Source organism: Calonectris borealis, chromosome 5, assembly GCF_964195595.1.
Source record: "Calonectris borealis chromosome 5, bCalBor7.hap1.2, whole genome shotgun sequence".
In the NCBI taxonomy this organism is placed as follows: Eukaryota; Metazoa; Chordata; class Aves; order Procellariiformes; family Procellariidae; genus Calonectris; species Calonectris borealis.
Window position 1 is genome coordinate 37,828,932 of NC_134316.1, and position 20,387 is coordinate 37,849,318.

The 20,387-nt window shown below is 37.6% G+C and overlaps 1 protein-coding gene across 20 annotated transcripts in view; it reads left to right on the plus strand.

Annotated features, from left to right (window-relative positions):
* GPHN (gephyrin) overlaps positions 1 to 20,387 on the plus strand; it is a 300,275-nt gene that overhangs the window by 266,309 nt on the left and 13,579 nt on the right. For 13 of the 20 annotated variants that reach the window (XR_012673911.1, XM_075151830.1, XM_075151842.1 and 10 more), the window contains 4 exons: positions 1,745 to 1,803; positions 2,030 to 2,183; positions 4,127 to 4,248; positions 13,565 to 13,636. Coding sequence is in view for 19 of the 20 variants with exons in the window: in XM_075151830.1 (XP_075007931.1) it covers positions 1,745 to 1,803; positions 2,030 to 2,183; positions 4,127 to 4,248; positions 13,565 to 13,636 (407 nt within the window). In the remaining variant the exon portion in view is untranslated. The remainder of the gene's footprint in view (positions 1 to 1,744; positions 1,804 to 2,029; positions 2,184 to 4,126; positions 4,249 to 13,564; positions 13,637 to 20,387) is intronic. The other 7 variants (XM_075151848.1, XM_075151849.1, XM_075151835.1 and 4 more) reach the window with 1 other exon arrangement.

Below are 20,387 nucleotides of genomic sequence, written 5' to 3' on the forward strand. Positions count from 1 at the left end.
GCATAATGCCATACCTCCCTGCAAGCCCTACCTCTAGCCACCTTGAATTATCTGGGATATCCATCAGTACCATAAATAACAATCTCCGCACATCACCATGTTGTCCACAGTCACACTTTCCACAGTGCTTTTCAAACCTGGGATTACTAAATTCCTCAAAAGCCTTTTTTTTTCTTGTTTCCCCTAATCCAGGAGTCCTAAATAGGACCTTTTCTATTATTCAGATATATCACTGGCACTCCTCTTGATTCCCTAGAAACTTCCTAGCTATCTTTAAATGTTATCAAAGATATGGAAAATTAAAATCTTCATGACTGGCCAACCATCTCCAGAGTGTCATAAAAATAAAATAATTCTTAGACTAACTGTTGCCCCAGATTTTCATCCCAAGCCTAAAGTGTTTTTTACAGCTTCAGAAGGGGATAAGGGAGAGAAAAGGATATCCTGGGCACCAGCACAGCCATTTTGGACACTAGCAGCCAAAAAGAGTCTGTTCTGTTATACAAGAGGAGTAGGTATAAAAGAAAGAGAATTTGCATCAAAAGCATATTTTGAAAATACCGTGATAAAGTAAGAAACCAGTTTTTTCAGGGTTGATGTTTTTGTAGTCATTTCCTGGTTTTCAGGGGTTTAAATTTATCCATTGTCACAGTAGGTAAACAGAATCACAATTTGTAACAACACATTCATTAACTTTAACTTTGAGGCCTTTAGTTTAAAGCACTTAGTTTGAACTCAGAAAATGCAGTCCATATCACCTTTAAGAAGAGACACAATCCCAGTGTCCTATGCAACACTTTTGTTCCTGTAAAAATTCCAAATGACAATGACGTGCGCTGTTTGTCTTTAATATTAGTGTAATACTAGTGTCTAGTAATATTAGATTTATAACTTTGAGGTACTTAAAGTATGAAGCACTACATGATAATGTAAAAACAAAATCTGTTCCAGTCTAAGTAAGTGTAGATTTAGTGCTACTGACAGGCTGGCGCTATCTCAAAGCTGAGTGTATATATCATCAACCCACTTGCAGGGCTTGTAAGTTAAATATTAACAATATAGGTCATGTGCCATTTATTGGGATTGACTGAATCACCAAACCATTGAATTTCTGAAGAAGTAAACACAAATATTAAAGTAGGCATCAGACGTTTCAGGCCACTGTCTCTTGTTCACAGTAAATAAACATGATGAATAAACCTCATTCTGATTTGTACAAAGCTCTCAAGTAGGAGTTTCCACTGCAGGAATCTACAGGAAAATCCTGAAACAGCTAGAGCATATAGCTTCTTCACACCTTTCTGCAGATTTAGTGGCATATTGTCTGTCAGACTACCGGTCTTTTTGAAATGCCATCTTTGAAATTGTTCAAGCAGATCAAGTTGACTGAGAGGAGTAGAAGGAATCCACTCGGTATACCAGATTAACAGACAAACATAGGATGTAACATAGGAAAGATATATAAGCACAGGGATCATAATAAAAGTAAGGTAAACCTATGTATTCGGTGTAGGTCCTTCCCTGGTGAGCTCTTCAAACAGAGAATTTCTTATAAAGCTGTTCAGTTTTAGCACACATTGCATTACAATCTTGACACACAGATCAGGAAAATAATGATGATGCTTAAACCATAAAGTCTTAGTGTAATAAGTACTGTAAGCTGTGTAGACTTCTGAGAAATTAAAGCTGGTTAATCATCTCTGAATAGCCCAGCTGACCGTATTTGATCTCCTTGTTTTTGTAGGGCACTGAAGAACTAGAGGTTCGAATCCTGGTGCAGGCTCGACCAGGCCAAGATATCAGGTCTGTAAACAGTCTACTTTATAAACAGTAAAATATCTCTGTAAGGAATAGAAGGGCTGGTGATTTTTATAGTCATTTTTTAACCATAAGTAATACTGACATTTTGACAGTCTGACTACTGAACATCCCTGGACGCTCCTTACTTGGAGCAGCACCAATCAAGAAAAGATACTTTCAATCTCATTCTGGTTTTCTTTTGGTTTTTTTTCTGTGCTATGATTTTCAGACCTATAGGACATGACATTAAAAGAGGTGAATGTGTGCTGGCTAAAGGAACCCACATGGGTCCATCTGAGATTGGTCTCTTAGCAACTGTTGGAGTAACTGAAGTAGAAGTTAACAAGTTTCCAGTGGTTGCAGTCATGTCAACAGGGAATGAGGTAAGAAAAGCATGTTTAGAATCAAGCTCTGAATTACAATATCTTCTTGGGGACAGTGTTTTGGATAGTGACTTCCACCCTGTTCCCAAGCAGACTCACTTTTTGAGCTGCAACTCCTGCTGACAGGAGGTGCTTTTGTGAGTGATCAACCCGTAATCAGCTGCTTGTGTTTTCTCCCTCGAGGGCTCTCTCACAAGTCTCACACACTGTCTTTGCCAAAATTTTGGTAATGTATCTAACCGTATGCCAGCTGCTTTCCTCCTGCCAGCATGGGAGGACCTGTGGGGTAGTCAGGGTTGTAATTCATACTGCCAATCATGACTGGAAGAGTATATTTCTCTTGAGCAGCGCTCCTCTGTAGCTACAGTGCAAATGGCAGATAACCCGTCTTGGAAAACTGAATAGTACTACCAAATGCCTTGCTGTAGTATTGTGCCTTAATTTCTTTTTTAATAGTAGCACATGTTGAAATCCAGACAATCTCCCGTTGGTAGAACTCCAGACCAGCTTTCTAATTGCTTTGTCTTAACTACATCAGAAAAATCAGGTTCAAGATTAACTTAATTTACTAATTTTACATATGTTGTGGGTTGACACCAGCCAGCAACTATGCTCACTCATTCCCTCCTGCAGCGGCACAGAGAGAGAATAGGAAGAGCAAAAGCAAAAGAACTTGTGGGTTGTGATAAAGTCAGTTGAAAGACAGTTTGACCTATAATTTTGAATGTCTTTTAAGACAAACTTTTTGAAATCCAGACACAAACATAAACCCAATAGCTGTATTCTCATACAGCTTGAATATGTTGAATTTTGAAAGATTTTGAAAACTTTTAATATGTTGAATTTTGTCATCTGGTGGTGTCCTTACAACTTCCACAACCCCATTGAAGGTTACTTTGTGACTACTGGGTGGCTGAGACCATCCTTGCTGGGACAAAATCTTGCCAGATTTCATAACATAGACAGGGTGTGTCGTGCAGGAAACATACCGCTAACCAAAGAACAAATCCAAAGAGCTACAAGAATTACAAGTGATGATTTTCTGAATAGTATCTTCTGTATGACTGAAGATTCTTGCATGTCATTAAAGGGTCCTTTACTGATGTGGGCACTCTCTTTTGTGTCATGTGTTAAAAAAGATCCTGCACAGTGGGTTTTTTAAACTACCTATGGAAATCTTCACAGAAACAGAGCTGCTAGCCAAAGCATCAAAATTTAGCCATGCTCCACTTTTGGTTATTCTTATCTTACTACCTAACATTATTGTTGTAATTTTGACAGATACATTCTTACTTTTATTATTTACCTCCTGTCAATATTGTGTTGTCCTTCTGTGTCCTACAAAAGAATTCCTAATATATGTAAAATATATGTTTACATATGTTGGTTTTGTAGTTTCACTTCCAAAATATGTAGCACATGTAAGGCAATTGCCATGATACTATCCTGAGAGAAAGCTTTTCATCCAAAACAGTAATTGATGTAAGAACCAAGCTTTAAGCTTCTGTCTACTATTCCAATACAGATTATTGTATTTAAAAAACATCTTTATTGGTAAGTAGACAATGAACTTCAAAATTTCTTTTAAGATCTTTAAGTCTGGTTAGCAACATCAATGAGGTTCCTTTAAAACCATTTGAATAGAAGCAATAACTTGGAAACTTAAAGTTTGTGTTTTGATTTCTAATGTTTGAGATTAGAAGCGAGGTACTCATAAGGAGAAAGAAGTTTTTGCAACATGAACCAATAGAAACAAACTAAGCAACATGGAGGATTGGACTAAACAAGCACATTACATATCTTACTAATTTAAATTCACTTTACACATATATTTTATGATAGGCGTCTAAGAATATCCTGTCCAATCTAAAGAAGAAAATTCTCACTTGTGTAAAGGCATGGTATTCCAAGGAGACTGACTGAGAGTTTTTCTGGTTTTATAGCTACTGAATCCTGAAGATGACCTCTTGCCAGGAAAGATTCGGGACAGTAACCGTTCAACTCTCCTAGCTACAATCCAAGAACATGGCTATCCAACAATCAACTTGGGAATTGTGGGAGATAAGTAAGTACCACATGTTAGTAAAGATGTCACTTCATATTCATGCGGTGCACTTTATGGCATCCACGGAAAAAAGAAATACCAGAGAAAATGTCACTCATTGCAAGTGTCACAGTATGGGGACAGGGCACATCTTACAGAAGATATTTTACCTTTTTCATTAGAGAAATTAACAAGTCTATTCTAATATTAAGAGGAATCATTTGATAAAATTTCTATTGAATGATGTTTATCTTGTTTTGCCTTCTGTTTGTTGAAACATCTATTACTGCTGCAAATTGAATTTACTGGTGCAGTATCATCACAAGCACCATACTTAATACATGTAAGAGGAGACAATTCTACAGCAACTATACTTTTTTCTGATCCAGTAAAGGGAGAGGGGCAGTTTCTCTCAGAGTTTATTTTCCATGCCAATTTAGAGTATAAAATTTTGCCCAATTCTCAATAACTGTCTTTTGGGGAAGGCTCCACTGCTGGATGTTGCTCAACATTTCCAGAAATATGTCAAAGAATTTAAAAGAATCAGACTTTTTTTTTCCTTTACTGGTCCCTCTATTTTGATTGCCACAGAGTAGTACCCTGTGATCAGTCTTTCTGTTCATCTGACAGTGATTGCTCCTTGTTTCCCAGTGGTAGTGAAGTCACGTGTCCTGTTGAGAGCTCTACGATAAGTGATTGAAGTGTTCAGTCTTTTTGTCCTTTGCAAGACTGCGCAGTGCCTGTCATCCATGGCTTGAGTTTCTCAGCATAACATATTTCCTCAATTTATTGAGCCCCGAAGACTTTGAACAGGCTTGCTTGTTTCTCATTTTGGGTATCAAACCAACTGACAGACTCGGTTTGATAGGGAGTTGTTCAGGTTGACCTCCACCTGTTTGAGAAAAAGGGTATTCCTTGTGAGTAGTTAAAAGTGAGACCAGATCAGAAAGAAAAAAATAAAAGGGGAATAGTGAATTTCAGCACCCACATTTCACATTGATTGATGACCAGATTCCCAAGCAGGGAGACAAGGTTACTGCTAGGGAACAGCTCATTTCAAAACCAGTCTTCCCTAGTGCAGGATTCAATAAAAAACAGCACTAGCTTGACAGAAAGTATATGAATGGGCCAACCACTGCGTGGTTTTACGATATGTGAACCAACCGGAATGGTGGCTCTGGGAAATGCCATTGTATTGAAGTATTCATGCAGGGAATGTGACACACAGCAACCGCAGCAATTGTTGTGAGCTTAGGGAAAGCAAACCCTTCTGGATACTCTCACTGCATCCAGGCGTGCTATTTGCTTTTCTGGCCTGGCAAAACTCCATTGCTGTTCCAAATAGCAATAAATATCAAAAACCTCCTGCCCATGAATGCTTCCATTGTCAGGTGGAGATTTCATGCAAACAGAGTCTAAACTCATGAGACTGTTCTTTCCAGGAATGGTATCTAAATGTCCTGGATCTTTAGAGCGTTTTCTATATAATAAGGACCTTTTTAAAAAAACAGAGGTAGCAAAGTTCTCAAATGAAACTATTATACCCAGAGATCAGGTTCTAGATTTACGTGTCTGAGAAAAAAGAAACTAGCCACAAAAACGCTGTCAGCTCCTGAGAGTCGTCTCTATATAAAAGAAGGGTTCTCCAACAAAATATTGGAGGTGGAACTTTTTGCCACCTGCATGACCAAAAGTTACTGCTACTGTCATCAACATTACTGTCAACATCAGCTTACATAGTCATCAACAGTGGGTTAATCCAATGGAAAAGTTGTTTTACCTGAACATCTTTCTGGTAGCCCCTCTGGCAAAATAAGAATGTAAAGCTTGTTTGTTCTTTATGACCTTGTCCTAACCAAATAGGTATAGTCTCAAATTTGCCGTAAAGTCAACACCATCAAATGGAGATTTTAACTTAAGGTCATTGTGCAAAACTATAGCTATGTGCTCCATTGTGTTCAGGAATTTTTTTCTATGACCTCCTAGGCATGGAGTGTCTGTGAAGATAATTAATCTTGAAAGCTCTCAGTAATAAATAGCAAACAATTTTAGAATCATAGAATCATAGAATCATTTAGGTAGAAAAAAAAGATCATCGAGTCCAACCATAAACCTAACGCTGCCAAGTCCACCACTACACCATGTCCCTAAGCACACATCTACACGTCTTTTAAATACCTCCAGGGATGGTGACTCAACCACTTCCCCGGGCAGCCTGTTCCAAGGCCTGACCACTCCTTCAGTGAAGAAATTTTTCCTAATACCCAATCTAAACCGCCCCTGGCGCAACTTGAGGCCGTTTCCTCTCGTCCTATCGCTTGTTACTTGGGAGAAGAGACCAACACCCCCCTCGCTACAACCTCCTTCCAGGTAGTTGTAGAGCGCGATGAGGTCTCCCCTCAGCCTCCTCTTCTCCAGGCTAAACACCTCCAGTTCCCTCAGCCGCTCCTCATAAGACTTGTGCTCCAGGCCCTTCACCAGCTTCGTTGCCCTTCTCTGGACACGCTCCAGCACCTCCATGTCCTTCTTGTAGTGAGATTTAAGACCCAAGAGAATTTTTTTAGTTTTCTACGTTTTACTTTTCCATGGTTTTTACAAATATGTTTTGTGACCCTTTTTCACTTCTTGGATGCTAGCTGAAAACCAGGTAGCAAACGTATATATATCAGTCAAAGGTAGACAAGTGTCTGCAGCTTTGCTTTCAGTTACGAGAGAGGCTGATACCTTTGAATCCTCGCTATTAAAATGTTCTCTGTGTCTTGAGATAGTATTACCTTGGCAAAGGTAATAAGAGTTCTTTTTAAACTTTTGGTTTCATGCTTGGGGAGTCGTTTCTGCAGAGGTAGTTACTTTAGCTCATAGAATAGAAATAATGAGCCTCCAATTGCAGAGTGATTTTGTACTTCGCAGTAAGTTTTGAAAGAATAATTCAGTACTGTTGACTTAGCCAAGAATCTTCCCCACCTGATACCAGGATTCTGTCTTAGCAAGTCTTCTGCCGTCTTCTCACACCCACATGCCCAATCCATATATTTACAACAAAATGCATCTGCAGTTCTGTTTCAGTGAAAGGGAAAATCTGATTATATAAATTAGTTTGATAATAAGTATGGTATTATTTTGTTATGTAATAAAGCTACTAAAAGAATGTTGCCCATACGGATATTTCAGTATATAACTTTTGGACTAACATGACTGATTTGATGGAGTACCATGGCACTTGAACAAATGCAAGAGACTTACCAGAGAGATCTTACAAAGGGTACAATTTTGACATCTTAGTTAGCATATTTATAGAAAAGATGAACAAGCCTTCAGTGTCTGTTACATGGTTTACTGGAGTTAAACCATAGATTATGTGTGTTTGTGTGTGCTCATGTATATGTGCAGTTTATTTTGTATGTATAGTATGTATCTAGACAGTGAAAAAGAGAAGGATTTTATATGCCTGCAATATAGTAAAAATACTGGCAAGCAATACTTTTCAGAAGGGAAAATTAAAAACTTGTAATTTTTTCTTCAAAGGTATCACTGTAATGTATTTCTCCCTTCCCATATTTCACATTTGGGATTTATATTCTTTTTTTTTTTTCTATTTCTTTTTGTTTATACATTTTACATTGAGTAAATTTTTACTGCATTTTACTGTGAGTGTTGCTGTATACCATAAGCACTCAATGGAGTTTGAGAAAGCAGCTAATAGGGAGCACAGTTGAGTATTACTATTGCTGCAGTGGGTCAAGTTTTTAATAAGCATGGAAATTCTGTCAGTCATATTTACAGAGCTTCAAGCACAACAATTATTTCAGAGTAGTATTTGCAAAGACAAACTTAGAGGCTCTATTTCATTTCAGCATATTAATCACTCGGAGGTGTTTAGGTAAGAAAATAGCTTGTCCAGCTGCTTCAAAGCCCAGGACTGTGATACACGTAAACTCATTCCAACAGAGATTGTGAAAGGATGGGGAAACATGTGGAATGTTCTGTGGGTGTCTGCAGAGTAGTTAGGAGCAATTTAAAGTACCTTTGCGTATTAATCACATGCGAGGTTACATCTTGAACTGGCCACTCAAGTCTCACCCTATATTTGTATTTTCAATTGAAACCAATATTTTATTTCTTTTTGGAGCATTTTAACAATTTCTGAGATTGTCATTGTTTGTTTCCATTCTCATAAATTGTATATATGACTCAATATTCAAAATTAAAAACAGCAAGTCCAAAACACATAGGTAAAATCTACAGTTAAAATCCTAGAAGCAAGCAATAGGAGAAAAGAACAAATCTGGAAAATGCAATACAGCTGAAGTGCTGTATGTGTCTGGCTAGAATCCAAGATTTTTTCTATTTGTGTTCTTAGCACGTAAAAACCAGGCTGTTTGAAAAGCATACATCTCTGGGTAGAAATGGAAGATATTCCATTTCCAGAACTACTCCAAACACAAGAAACAAATGCAAAACCAAAAAAAAGAAGAACCCTTCTGATGTTGTTCTTACTGTTGTGTCTTGCACCTTTGTCTGAATCACAGAATCACTTGTAAAACATTGCAAAAACAACTGGCCAGTGAAAACTGGCGTTCCAATGTACTTTTGAGTGTTGTCTCATGTAACAAGACCAAGTTAAAAAGGCTTCTAATTTCATTTCCTTTGCTTATAGTCTATGAAATTATTTGGTTCTTTGGAAACCATTGATAAAAACAAGAGTTATATCTCTGGTCTGATCTGTAGAACTCTGTTAATTATCAGGATATTTTTGTGTCTGATTATTTCATTTGTGTTGTTCTTTGTATCCACTGTTTATTTAAAGCTGTAAAGTTTAGCCCTAGCAAAATCTGCTATGGAGTGGGCCTCTGTTTTAGAAAGCCATCTTCCATTTTGACTCTTTTCCATGAGAGACTCTCTTATTAAACTTGCTAAAGAATTTTGATCACATTTGTAATGAATTCAGTTTCCTCTGTTTTTACCTTTGTTTACATGGGTGCATTTTCCCCTTCTCTGCATTCTTTTCCCTGTTTTCTAATCCCCTTATCATTTTTCTCAGACATGTATAACATAAGCTGCTTCCAGCTGCATTTTTATTTATGAGCCTATGATTTCACAATGGAGAGAGAAAGAATCTCTCTCTCCTTAGGAGAAAAATTTAGGAAATTCACATTATCTGCTCAGTTGCTTTAAAAATTTATCAGAATAGTTATAAAATCAGCAGCATATGAGAGCTTTTTTACATTAGAAGTTATTAGTTTCTCATTTATATACCTCTCTTTTATGACATATTGTTTCACATAGAGCTCCTAAGTGACAGGTAAACACATTAAAAATCACCCTTGCTATTGTGACAGCATTACTGTATGATATCTCTAAAATAAAGCTTTGAAAGAGTCCCTTCATATTTTGGAAGGGATACTAAGATCTCGTTCAAGGATTTAGTCTGCTTGAATTTTATGTTTGCCATCCAAAAAGAGGTTTAAATCTTTTGTACTTGTGTGGGTCGCATGTAATTACCAGTATTGTAATTCAGATGGAACATCTGGAGTGGAGGGAGAAGAGAGGGGAAGCTTTTCTGTCAGTTCTGTGCTCTGCCAGTTTCCCCTCTCTAAAATCTCTCTTGCAATATCAACTTGACATATGTCATCATATGAGTTAGAATATGAGTTATGGGCAGAATTCAGCCACAGAATCCTAGCCTCTCCCTGCACCTTTTTAATGTCCAACTTGGGTACAATCAAATACACTGTGAACAGAATTAGTGGTAGTAGTAGTATCATTCAACAAATGACTGCAAGAAAAGGCTTGTTAGAGAAGCAGCCTTAAATCAAATGTCACAATATTAGTTTTTGCTAAAGTGACTTCAGTTCTAGATCTGCTCAAAGAACGATGGTGTTACAAAGTGTGATCATAGCCTAATGAATCCAGGGACACTGGGTAACGGTTTGAAGGTGATTCAGATATGGAGGGCCTCTTTCATTGTGCTCTGTCAAGAAGAATATCCTCTTTTTCAAGCAGAAACGTTTAATATCTGTCACAACACTTGATAATCATTAGGGCAGACTTCACATAAGTTGTCATATGTGACAAGTCATCTCATCTAATGCACATATTCAGAGAACACGAAGAAACATCTGAGCCAAAACAGAGGTGAAAAAAAAGAACTTGTGAAATGGGGCAGTGCAAGTCCCAGGGGATTTTCTGTACCAGTAGGAAACTACACAGTGTGACAGGTAATAAAATTTCATGCTGTAGAGGTGACAGGTGCAAAGCTAATGCACAACAGTGTGTCATTCTCGTAATTGTCCTCAACACAAGCATGGACTTCTTCTTGAATTAGCATTTATAGAATATAGAATATTATAGCCCAGTAATAGAACATGACACTAAACAGCAAATAATAAAGAGGACAGAATACTATGAAAATCCTCTTATATTTGAAAACAGAGGGAATCTATAACTCTATTTGTTGGAGGGAAATAAAAACTACTGTAGTCCATGTTTGAGGCATAAGTAACAAATACTTGGAGGCATAAGTTCTATTTACAAGAGAACTTCAGCCTCTAGGAGCCAAAATATCATTCACTCAAATTACTTTCAACTTTCTTAATATCTAGATCATATATAGGAATCTGGGTTCCCAAGTCACTGAGAAATTTTTGAGGATTGAAATTTTACTATTAATACCCTAGAAGAAAATAATTAAAACTAATAAAGGCAGTAGATACAGAAAGATCAAAGAAGTGGTGAACGTTGAATATGGGTCACTGTGTTAGCGATATGAATCACTTAGAAAAGTGGTTATTATTAATACAGCCAAGTATGAATTGATATATATATATATATAGGACTAAAGAATGTAAGTAAAATTTACAGGATGGAGGATTATATCCTGAGAAGTAAAGATGTAGGAGAAGATTTGAGAATCATAGTGAGTAATCTGCTAAATACAAGTTCTAGCATATAAGTAAAGAGCTAAGTCTCCTGTAGAATTAGGAGGTTATTTTTGACCTTACCTTTGTATTCCCAGTATATTGTTTAGAATTCTGAGGAGAAACATCAAATTTTTTAAGTGGTTGAAAGATATATTCCAACAGTATCAGAACTCAGACTGTTTAGTTCAACAAAGATAGTCTTACAAGATGACTTGATTGCATTCCAATAATACTGAGCCACGTGGAGAATAAACTTTGAATAATTTGCAGCAGCAATGGGCTAGATATTAGAGTTAGACTAATTCAGACTGTAAATAAAGCATAATTTTAACAGTGAAAGTAATTATTATTAGGAAACTATATCAAATGCTTTGATAGATACCCATTTCAATGCAAGATTGGATATTTATTTATATGTGATCTACAGTTCAAACAGAAGCAAGTTCAGGGAGGTTCCCAGACTATTAAATACCAAATCAGACAAAATTATCAAAATTATTTCTCCTGGCTGCAAATAATCTCTTAACTCTTACTTCAGAGAATTATATTAATTTTCATGTTATGCTAATGGACAATACTTAGTAGAAGCCCAAACTCAGAAGACCAGTACCAGTAGAAATAACACAGCAACAGTGATCTATAAAGACAGAATGTCAGTCAGAGCTTTGGCTATTTTAATATGTGATGCTTAAATTAATTTGAAACTTTCTGGAAATTTCGACAAGATGCTTTTGAATTACCTCTGTGTAATTCATTGTGTCATTTAGAAACATCGGTAGTTTCAGTCTGCCTTCTTGGAGAAGAACATTGTGAGATCATTCTTAGAGTTTAGCACCTTGCTGGAAAAGGTTCTTGATTTTTAAGCCTGCTGACCGTAATGTTGATGAGTAAACCAGAAGCTGGGATCCCTTATGAAATCTGACAGTCTTCTGTATGTCACTTCCTGACAGAGTGACCCTATTTCGAGAAACAAAGACATTCTCTGGCAATGAATAGAAGAACAAATGCGGGACTGAAGCCATTTTAGGAAATGGCTATCTTGGGAAAACTCTCCAGAAAGAAATGGACATCTAAACTTATAATCTGGATAGTTTCAATGTTTTTGCATGACTTCCAAACAACATTAGTACGCATCTGATCTGACAGACTCTTTCTGTGATGACCTATGAGGAGAAACCAGGCATGGATTTAGAAGGTGATAAAGAGGATTTTAGATTTCTTGTTAGCGGTGTCCGTGTGCATGCGTAACAGCATAACAATAGTGCAGGCGCACTGGCCCAGTCTTCTCTTCACATCCCTCCGTCAGACAGGATCTGTGTGTGCCCAGAAGTGATCTTTGAAATGGTAGCCTGCAGCTGCTATGTGCAGGGTCACCTGAGCCTGGGCTGGGGACTGGGGAGGGAGGTTGACTTTGTTGTTGTTAACAGTCCAGCCAGCTGAAAAGAAGGAAGGGCTCAAGAGCTGCGCAACGTCGATTCGTGACCGGGTCCATTTCAATCTTGAACATCTTATTTTAGTTTTTTTAAAAGAGACATTTATAAATCTTCACGTCAAATGAAGATTTTTTACATTTTACATTTAATTGTCGTACATTTAAGAGTATAAAAACATAGATTTCAGCTTATTTCATATTTCTGTTACGAAGGACACTGTCTAAAAATTATTTCTTCCCAGTGAAGCTGACTTGGAAGAAGTATATGTAAAAGGAAATGCTGTCTTCATAAAATAGGAATTCATAGCAAAACATTAATTGTTTTAAATAAGGTCCTGATAGCAGTAACTTTCTCAGTTTTGGACATTTTTTCTAATCCTGCCTCTTGGAGCAGGGTAGCTGGGTATGAAGCTTCTCATGAATGAAGTGGCATCTTTATTGACTATGGAGATATTAAATTAGGATAAATATAGCCCTTTCCCTCTTGTAGTCAAGAAGGTGAGATTTAATATGCCTTGAGACCCATTTCCTGAGTAAGAAGCTAGAAAGTGTGAGTAAAAATGTTTCAGTGGTGCCCATCTCCAAATATTTTCCCATTCTGTGGTCCTCCTTCCAAAATGTCAAGGTGTTTAACACTTCATTTTGCTTTGTCTGGAAGTCAAGAGTAAAGAAAATTCTCCATAGACTCCGCAAGGAAAGATGAACTACACATTGTTGGCGTGCCCAGTTGAGCCTGAATCCTTCCATAACTTCACTCTTCATCATTGTGAGAAGCCTGTCCAAACTATAACAGAAAGGTGTTCCCGTGCACTCCCTTTCTCTCCTGTTGGCTGGCCTTACAGAGAGGAAGCATTTCCCATGATGATTTTGAATATTCAGAGCCACCAAGGGGGACACAGCTGGGCACAGAGCATCCCTTTCACCCCAGGAGCCTCTCTTCTTCCCTGGCTCTTTATTATACCCCTTCTGCTTCCTTTACCCTCAGGAAGCCAGATGTTTTTAAAGAAGAAGGGACACAGAGCTTCCAGAACACTGCGGAGACAGGCCTACCAGATTGGTGAGCACTGTTTTTAAAACACTTGGGACGTTAAGGCACATGCATGCTCACAGGCAGGCTCGACTAGGTGTCTGTCAGTGCAGAGCTTGGAGCACAGATTCTACCAGTGGTTGCCATGCAGAAGCAAATGGTGTTTTATTCTGTCCATTAAATAACACAGCCTTGTCAGTTAAGTTCTTATGCACCAGTGCACTGTAGACATATATGGCTCCACAACGTTGATAAAATTAAAATTCTGTTAATACCAAGAAGGTTTACATTACTCATCAGTGGCAGCAAACATCTTTATCTATCAAGGCTTTTCCCTTTTAAAAACAGAGCCCATTAGGAAGAAACTTGCTGGAAGGTAGTAGCGGAGTACAACTCTGGGGAAGTCACTGTTACGACTCTTCAGTCATAGCTGCGTACTTGTTTTTCCATTACCATGCTGATCATCTCTAAAGCAGGCTAACTGGAATATTCATGAAATCTCTAAACTATCCACTATGCTTTTTTCCCAAAATATGTTTACAATTATATACTAGGTCTTGTTGAGGGGTGTCATGATTTAACCTGGCAGGCAGCCAAATACCACACAGCCGCTCAATCACTCCCCCCACCCCCCCAGTGGGATGGGGAGAGAATCGGAAGGGTAAGAGTGAGAAAAACTCGTGGGTTGAGATAAAGACAGTTTAATAGAACAGAAAAGGGAAAATAATGATAATAAATAATGATAGAATATACAAAATGAGTGATGCACAATGCAATTGCTCACCACCCGCGCTGATCGATAACCAAGTAGCGATCGGTACTTCCTGGATCACGCCTACCATTCATATACTGAGCATGACGTCACATGGTATGGAATACCCCATTGGCCAGCTGGGCTGGCTGTCCTGATTATGTTCCCTCCCATCTTGTGTACCTAGCTCAGTCAGTAGGCACGGGAGCTGTCCTTGGACTAGGAGGGCACTTAGCAACAACTGAAAACATCAGTGTGTTATCAACATTCTCCTCATACTAAATCCAGCACTAAAACACAGCACTAGGAAGAAATTTAACCCTATCCCAGCCAAAACCGGGACAAGGGGGATGGCTTAATAATATAGATTAATTTACAGAACTTACCTCCTATCACAGACAGGCCAAAGGGACAGGAGTGATAACAGAGAGAGAATAAACCACCTGCCATTTTCTCCATTAACAAACAGAAAAATTAGTTTCTATAGTTTGATTCTTGTAGGAATTAAAAATAGGCAGAAAAGTAATAAAAACCTATCAAAGGCTGGTGCCTGAAAACTTCAGTCATGTGAGGATTCTCACTGAGGTTAATGGGCCTGTTTCTATAACAAAAGGTTGGGGGATTGAGTTATAGCTTAACGTTCGCTTTGCATACTGGAAAAACAAGTTTCTGTACTCATTACTGAATCAATCTGCCATATCCTTAGCCTTCCAAAGACATGTTCTTGTTTCGTAATTGGTTGTTCATGCTGAAGCCAGGTTGTCGTAAATCTAGGTTTTCCTCATTAAATTGACTAAAGAGGTCAACCCGCTAGAATCTTACACTATACTCTACACATCCCAAAAAACTTAACTGCAATTAGCTTACAAGAACCTGCAGTCTTTAAAACATTTTAGATTAATGTGAAGAACATGATATAGACTGTCTGCTTTATCAGAAATTGCTTAGAAGCTGGAGTCTTCCAGCAGGTGATCAGCTTGGAATACCTCATACAAATCAGTTCACATATCATTGCTAGCAGCCTAAATCTGAAGGACACATTAAATGAGCCTCTGGGCTCTTCTAAGCAGGGCTGGGGCAAGCATCAACAAAAACAGCCCCTAGAATAAAGCCTTGCTCCCCAAAGCATGAGCAATAAGAAAATGCTGCTGCTGCCAGAGCCGGAGAAAATGCAATGGGCATTTTCTTACACTAAAAACATCTTTGTACTTGGAGGAATATAGCCCAGTATTGTAGAGACAAATGAAGTTCTAGTTCCTTCCATTGACTAGCAGCTGTCAAAAAATTGATTGGGTGGTCTCAAACAGGATAAGTTTCTGTTCCTTCTCTTCACTTATTTCTAATAAACTGTAGTTTACTCTCTTGGAGAATTTGTATTATGTTTTAGTAAACAAAAATCAATGTCATATTTCATTTGACATTTTCTAAAAAATAACTTTTTGTTTTAAGACACAGCTGATGACAGGGAATTTTAAAAGGCCTTTTTATATTGTCTCTGACCTGTGGCTTCCAAGTAATTTTTCTTCTGGAGACAGACATTTTTTCAAGTGACTAAGTTACGATTCTGTAAAAGGTGGAGCTTTACAGAGAAAACCTTCATTTTGAGGCATTGCCTTTAGGGACTGCATTTCTATCTGGCATAGAGACACCCGTAGTATAGTTCAATAGCAGTTACACCAGTTTACAGGGGGGGTGAATTTACTTAAAATTCACTTAAATTTATTTAAAATTTACTCTTACTTAAAGTTGAAGCTAAAGCAAAATGAAAAGGTAATAAATTCCATGATAACAATACCATGTCACCATGTGTCAGATTTTGTAATACTATATGCTTTATGTAAGCAACTCGCACTAATTACATCAATCATAATATTTTACTTTCGGTTATGTCAGTATAAGCCAATTCTCATATTTCATGAATGCTCTGACAGAAATAACTGCAGAACGATGTTTACCCTTCAGACTCACCAGTGCACTGTCATCTTTACTGATGAGCAATGTCTTTGGCATTGATTATTGTATTGTGTGGTGCAATCTTCAGTCATATTATTTCAACCCAGCTACAACTGTTGAATATCTTCCACTCCAAAAGTGAAAACTTTCCAATGAATCCATATAGATTCACTTCCTTCGTAAGAAGGAAGATAAAATAGAAGCTATTATCTTTACCAGTGAAACCCCATCCAACTTCCGGGAAAAACTAATGGATTTCTGCTAAGTATTGGGATAAGGTTCATTGTCCTCAGCCAGTAAAATAGCCGGGATAGTTTATTAATTAATGGAAACCAGCTGTTCTCAGGCTTCTTCTTATATTCAGTGGACACGCACTAGCCTGGATTTGGAGTGGGTAAAGTGCTCACGGGTTAGTACAGTGGCACAGCACCTGAAGACAACTGTTATCAAAGCTTTGGTCCTGTTCTTTCAGCATTGATGAAAAAAAACACAAGAAAATGCTTGCAGATGAATATACGCAAGCAGCAGACAAGAATGCGATATGGGACCCAACCATCAGCAATGTAATGCCTTCATGTAGGAATGTGGTCCGTAGTACATAAGCACCTGGCTTCTACAACATGGGACCTTTTCCTGTTGCGCTCCCATGGCTCTCTCTTTTTCTGACCTCTCTGGTCTTTTGTCATTCTGGCATATGTATAAGTGGGAGTCTTCTGAAACAGTTAATGAAAACAGCGGAGTGAAATACGTTATCATCCAGATACAGAGAAAAAGTTAAAGGCATTAGGCAGATCTCACGGTAACATCAGCAAAAGAGTTGAAGATCTCTAATCAGAGTCTCTTTGAGTTCATAAATGTAACATGAAAAAGAATACTCTGCAAAATAGTGTTCTTATTTGCAGCAGCATCAATTAAAGGAGCAGCAAAAAGTAACAAAGATTCTTTTATGTTGCTATCAGATAGACAAAACTTACATAGTCATGTTGAACAAGCCAAAAGCTACTGTAATTATTCCAGCTTTCCTCACAAGCTGGCCTATATTCTTAGGGGAAACATATTGCATCTGTTCAAAGTGATCCAGAGAAATACCAGAGAAGGTAGAAGGAAGAAACATTATGAGAACATGATGAAATACACTGGAGAATTTTGAAATAAATACAGTTTCAGAAGAGTGCCCAAATGGTCCTACATACATCATCAAAATCGGATCTTCTTCTGCTTTAGAAAACCGTACTAGTCAAAACACAGAATTCCTATTACATTAAAATATTCATTAATTGAATTACATTAATTGAAATACATTGAAATACATTCATTGAATTATATTCAATATTACATTCTACAGACTTTGGTTTTAGTTGCCTAAACCTAATACGGCATCTATTCACTGTTCTCCATCCTGCAAATGACTGATATGCAAAATATTCCTCTTGGCCATGAGGTGAGAAGTGGGTGACAGACTTTGTCTTTATGCCTAGCTGCATTCATCTATTCATTTTGAAATCTGTCACCTCAACTGAATGAGCACAAGAAGAAAAATGAGAGTTAATCATAAAGAATCAAATTCATATCACATCTTTCCTCAAACAGAAATGTCATTGAGCTTGATGAGATCTCTGTCTGAGTATAATAAGTACAGTCTCTTGGTTTTTTGATGAAAGTTTTACTTTGCTAAATTCTTTGTCGTTTTGGAGGTGTTTCTTCTTTTTTTTCTGATATAGAACTAGAAGCTTGATTGGGATCTTTGCATACAATGGGAATTTCTAGCAGGTCCTTGTACCTTAGTTAAATCTTTTTGTCTTCTGGGAGATCTATTCAGCAGAAAAGAGTCCTCATAAGATGCAAAACTAGCACAAACTACTTCCCAGTTTGTGTGGGCATGGCCAGAATGTGCGAAACTCAGGGTACTGACAGACAGCACAGAGCCTTTTGAAGTTTACAGTCAACTGCTGTAGTTTAGAGGAGCAGCAGGTCTACTTTGGTCTTTAGTGTTGTTGGTGTAGGATCACAGCTAGCCCTTCAGCTTTCACTATGTGTCCAGGAATCCGTAGCTCCTCTGAATCTGTGAGGAATCATGTCTGAAGGGGTAATTATTTCAGCATGTAACTAAAATATTTGAGATACTTTCAAATAAAGTAAAACAGTAGGCAAGAAAGGTTACCCAGCTCTGCTTTTGTTCTCACAACAGACACTTCTGCATGCATCTGGTGCGTTATGGTGCATGCGTATCTTTCTGTATCTGTGTCCAATATATCTGTAAAGCACGCAGGTTTAAGGTGCTAACTGTGATGGTTTGTATGCACAAATTTTGCAAGTACAGGTTTCCAGAAGACCTGGGTTTATAAAAGCCTGGGCTGATGCATAGAAGAGTACAACAATCAGAAGTGTTTCTATTAGTCACCCAACAGTAATAGCTGTATATGACAATGAACAACAAGGACTGGAAATGACTGTCAGGTAATGAGGTTAATTTGAATGAATGAGACTACTGTGGCAAAGAACTTGGTGGAAATGGTCCTGGAAATTAGTAATGAACTATGGAATTTGTACTGTGACAATGGCTTGATAAGTCAGTCCTAACTAAATGTTCCACTTTGATTTTACAGGGATCTCTCATTTTACTGCAGAGTGGTAGGTGATGCAGATCACCATTTGTTGTTATTTGTTTTCTAAATTAAATTATAAAACTGAGCAGTTTAATTGCATGTGTCAAACTGCTGATGTTAAGGGTTGTATCACAGAAAAGGCTGACAGATTTATAATTAATGACAGTGAAGCACAACAATAGGATCAACAGAAGTGAATTAACAGACGTTGATTTCTATTTAAAAGAGAAAATTACACTGTAATTTAGGATACTTCAAAATGGCACTTAAAACATAGAGGATTCTTTGGTCTTGACTGTACTGTAGCTGTTTCTTTTGAGAGAGATAATGGAAAAAATCTTCTACATGGCTGATGTTTATTTTAATGAGGCTTGCATCATTTTCTTGTTCAAGCTCTTAAGCTCCTGTGTATCTTTTCAGTTCAAAGACAGCTCAGTAATCAAGTGCTGCATAACAGTTTTCCACAAACTAGCTTCGATAATCAGAATTTTTCATGAATCCAGAAGGTGTTTCTATTCTGGTGTACTGCCATCCTGCAAGCCCTCTCTTCAAATTAATGAAATCAAGTGGCACGTCATCTGCTTACTGGATTCTATGCATGCTGCTGCCACTATAAAACAGATACCCTCCAACCAATTCCCAGATTGTACTGCTCATTCTGTTCCATAAAACTGAATAAAGAGGGTGAGGAAATTGAGGTAGTAAAGTAGATACTCTGTTTATCAGACTGGCAAAATTAGCAGAGAATATAAAGGCATACTTAAAAGTACATGGACTCTTTATGCAAAGCATTATGTCTGCAGCTTCAAAAATATGTGTACAATACACATAATATTTGTGCAGATACAATCTGCTGTAGATGGGGATTTCTACTGCTGAGAGAAAGTTTGGATTTGTGCTTACTTACCTGTATGAAGAGTTTCGTAAACTGTATGTAATCCTTATAGAACAAATTTTCTTAGTTGTATTTACAGGAGATGCTGGGATGTGATCTGAAACGTACAGAGAGTATAATTTTTTTAATCAATTGCAGCATGTTAGAAAAGCACGCTGCCTTCTTGTGCACAATGTCACTCTGACTTTGAAAATCACCAAATGAAACAGAATAGTTTTACTATCTGGAAATGAGACTTCCCATCAAAATCTACTTTACATTGATTAAGGTATTCACCATTATATTTGAGCACCTGTTACAGTTCTGTCCGTGAAGGAAAAAAATCCAAGAATAGCACTTTCACAAGACATTTTAAAGGATTTATCATAGTAAATTAGACCATTAATCTAGCTAACCCAGTATCCTGCCCCTAGCAATGGCCAGGGCTTCAGAACGTAGCTTCTGATTTGTACCTGCTCAGACAGTGAGTGTTATTTCTCAGCTTCATGGTGATTTGTCACAGGCCTTTTAGAACAATCTTGTCCTTTTATGCTCAAATGCCAAAGTTATTTTGTCTATTCTTTCAGAAGTTAATAG